This window comes from Macadamia integrifolia, chromosome 10 (assembly GCF_013358625.1).
Source record: "Macadamia integrifolia cultivar HAES 741 chromosome 10, SCU_Mint_v3, whole genome shotgun sequence".
Taxonomy (NCBI): Eukaryota; Viridiplantae; Streptophyta; class Magnoliopsida; order Proteales; family Proteaceae; genus Macadamia; species Macadamia integrifolia.
The window spans coordinates 20,845,033-20,848,028 of NC_056566.1; the positions used below are offsets into that span (position 1 = coordinate 20,845,033).

Genomic DNA, 2,996 nt, shown 5'->3' on the forward strand with positions numbered 1-2,996 from the left:
TCCAAAAGAGCCCATTTCTTCCCCCTCTCATTAAGACTTTGTTTATATTTTCCCTTAAATTTCCTTTTCATGTCCCTATCCATTGCATAAATGCATGGGGCCATTGTGTCTTCTTTAAATCTTGTCAATTTGTATAGACGTTACCTATTTTGTGGGGAACCCAATTAGGCTAATAACATAACATATCCTCATATCCTTATCAGGTAACAAAATTAGAAGCTGTGAAAAATTTAAGACTACCAAAAATTTATAGAAGAAGGGTACATGGACATCAGATACATGAGAGGATAATTATATTGAGATTCAATCTAATCAACACATGGTCAATCTACATCATATCCTAAACATTAAACGATTGGAATCACCACATTATTCTTCTATATGATAAAATTCAAGACATGCTCATATGAAAGTTGAAAAGGTAATTTAGAGTGTCACCCCCTAGAGAATGTCACAATTAGAGAGACACCACCTGCATAATACCAAATTATGTTCGCACTCCCTGTTGTCAGCTGCTGTTAAATGTGCAGTTGAAATAACGGGTGTACCCTTTTAACTAAAACAAATGACCAGTTCATATTTTACCAAATCCCTCATTACCCTTAACCTCCACTCACCTTCACCGTGGAGTTAAAGGAGGGTTTCCTACGCACAGGAAGATGCGGCGCAGAATTCGATCGCCACTCGTTGTAGCTCGTTGTCACTCGTTACCTTTCGTCGCCACTGCTCTTCATGGAAAGTAAAGGCTTTGGGATGAAGAGCACAGTTTCGATTTGGGGATGGAGGTATTTTTTTGATTTAGGGTTAATATGTAGTTAAGTGAGAGTATATTGGGTACTTCACTTTTCAGAAGGGTATTTTGGTATTTATAAAAAAAATATACCAGCTGAGATCAGTATTTAAGTTATATTCTGCAACAACGACTGATGGCAAGGGGTGCGAACGTAATTTGATATTATGCAAGGGTGTCTCTATAATTATGGTATTCTCTAAGGAATAACACTGTTAATTACCTAAGTCGAAAAAAGAGTGAAGGAACCTTTTTTTTTTCTTTTTAAAATAAATATAAGGAAAATTTTCCTCAGAACGTCAGTGTAGCTTCCCTCTCACATGTTTGTTTTATTATTTTCTCTCATCTATTCTAAACACTTGGCCCTTAACCCCGTGTGGATGATGCCTTTCCAGAACAACCATTAGGGTTGGTATTTAGATTCCTCGCCACACTAGCAGCCTAGGAACCCTTGCCAGACTGAGTCCCGGCCCAGTATGGCCCAAAATCAGGCTCATTACTTCATGAAATGGCCCATGAACTCCCCCACTAGCAGAGCAGAGTGGAATTGCTGATCTTGCATGTTTGACACGTGTCTTTAAGCAATTACACACGTGTTAAGACGTGGCATCCATAATCTACTCTCTAATACTTTTCTTCCTAAAGCTTTATAGAAGTAGTAGAAGAAGAGGTGGAGAAGAGAAAAGGAAGATGTTAGGGATGACAATATCCGCCAACATAGCCAAACGAGCCATCCTATTCTACTCTGCAACCAATGCAGTGCCATTAGTTTCAGCTACAAAACATTTAAAGGCCCCTCGTCCTTATCTGTCTCTCTCACCACCACTTTCCCGGGAGGCTAGTTTGGTTACTGCTGCTCCACATCTTCATCTTGTGAAGGGGAAGGTAGTAGCCCATGACACATCAGAGTCTGATCCAGCGGCTAATGGTCCTCCGGAGATCCCATCAGTGCCGGAATACGTACCGTCTTTTCCACCGGAGGTGCTGGGACCTAATAGCACACCTTCGGAGGTGGAACCACCGGTGGGGCCGGAAATAGTACCTGATCCTGTCCCGAGAAAGCCCCCACTTGAACCTCCAACTGGGCCGGATTTCCCAGGCCCACCAACTCCTTCGCCACCAGGTCCCGACATACCATTACCGCCGCCGCCGAATACCGTTCCACCACCACCGCCGGACGTTGTACCATCAAGGCCGCCTGAAATTGTGCCTCCGCCTCCAAACATGCCCCCCCACATCACCCCTCCTGCAGGCCCTTTCGCTGTGGCAGGGAGAGGGACCGCCTCTTGAATTTAGTATTTCTTTGTTTTCTTGTATTCTCATACAGATCAGAGATGTAATGGGAAAAACCTGAATTGATGTTGTTTATTTTGACGTTCGAGTACAACCAGATTGTTGTTTAAAAAAAAAAAAAAAGTACAGCCAGATAGAGTCCCGGTCCATTATAGCCCAAAATCAGGTCCATTACTTCATGGAATGGCCCATGAACACCCACTACATAATTTTCAACCTCATTGACCTTACACACTGGCCCAGTAGCTCCTCTCATGTAGGACCTCTTACATTTTCACCCTATTGGTCAAATCTAACAGAATGGAATTGGCTCTTGCATGGTTGACACGTGTCAATATAATATAAACACGTGTCCACAATGACATCCAGCCATCTACAATCTATCCTCGACTACTTTTCTTTACTATATAATATGCTTCAAGTTGAATTTTTAAATTTCTTATGATCGGAAAGGGTGAGCAAGGGGAATATGTCATTTACAAAATTTAAATCCAGTTGGCAAAGGATGCAACTCTTTTATCTGCCCAAATTATTTTCTTAATTTTAAATGTCACGTTTAGGGGTGTCAATTCCATGCCCACACCGGTTGGATTGATCAGATTCGACCATATTTAAAAATTAGTTTGGTCTGCATCGATTATTAAATGTGTCAGTTTTAAGTTCCCGTTTATAAACAGGTAGTATACAGTGCAAGGGATAAGCCCAATGGACCTCTTGATCGGCCTGGCCCGTTTACAATCTCAACTCTGACCTCCTAACTTGATTAGTCTAATTAGGAGAAGCCTGATTAAAGCTTAGGATCTTACTGAGCCCGACACAAGATCGACCAAAATTGGTTCATTTTCTAAATAGATAGGTCACAGTATGAGAATATTAGCCTGTCAGTCCCGACTGAGACCAGCTCAACCCGACC

At 41.8% G+C, this 2,996-nt stretch overlaps 1 protein-coding gene across 1 annotated transcript; it reads left to right on the forward strand.

Moving 5' to 3' along the window:
• Positions 1–1,406: 1,406 nt before the first annotated feature.
• LOC122090465 (protein TRACHEARY ELEMENT DIFFERENTIATION-RELATED 7A-like) lies at positions 1,407–2,174 on the forward strand. The gene has a single exon (XM_042660062.1). It carries the CDS (start codon positions 1,481–1,483, stop codon positions 2,078–2,080), a length of 600 nt encoding a protein of 199 aa, XP_042515996.1. The 5' UTR covers positions 1,407–1,480; the 3' UTR covers positions 2,081–2,174.
• Positions 2,175–2,996: the final 822 nt, after the last annotated feature.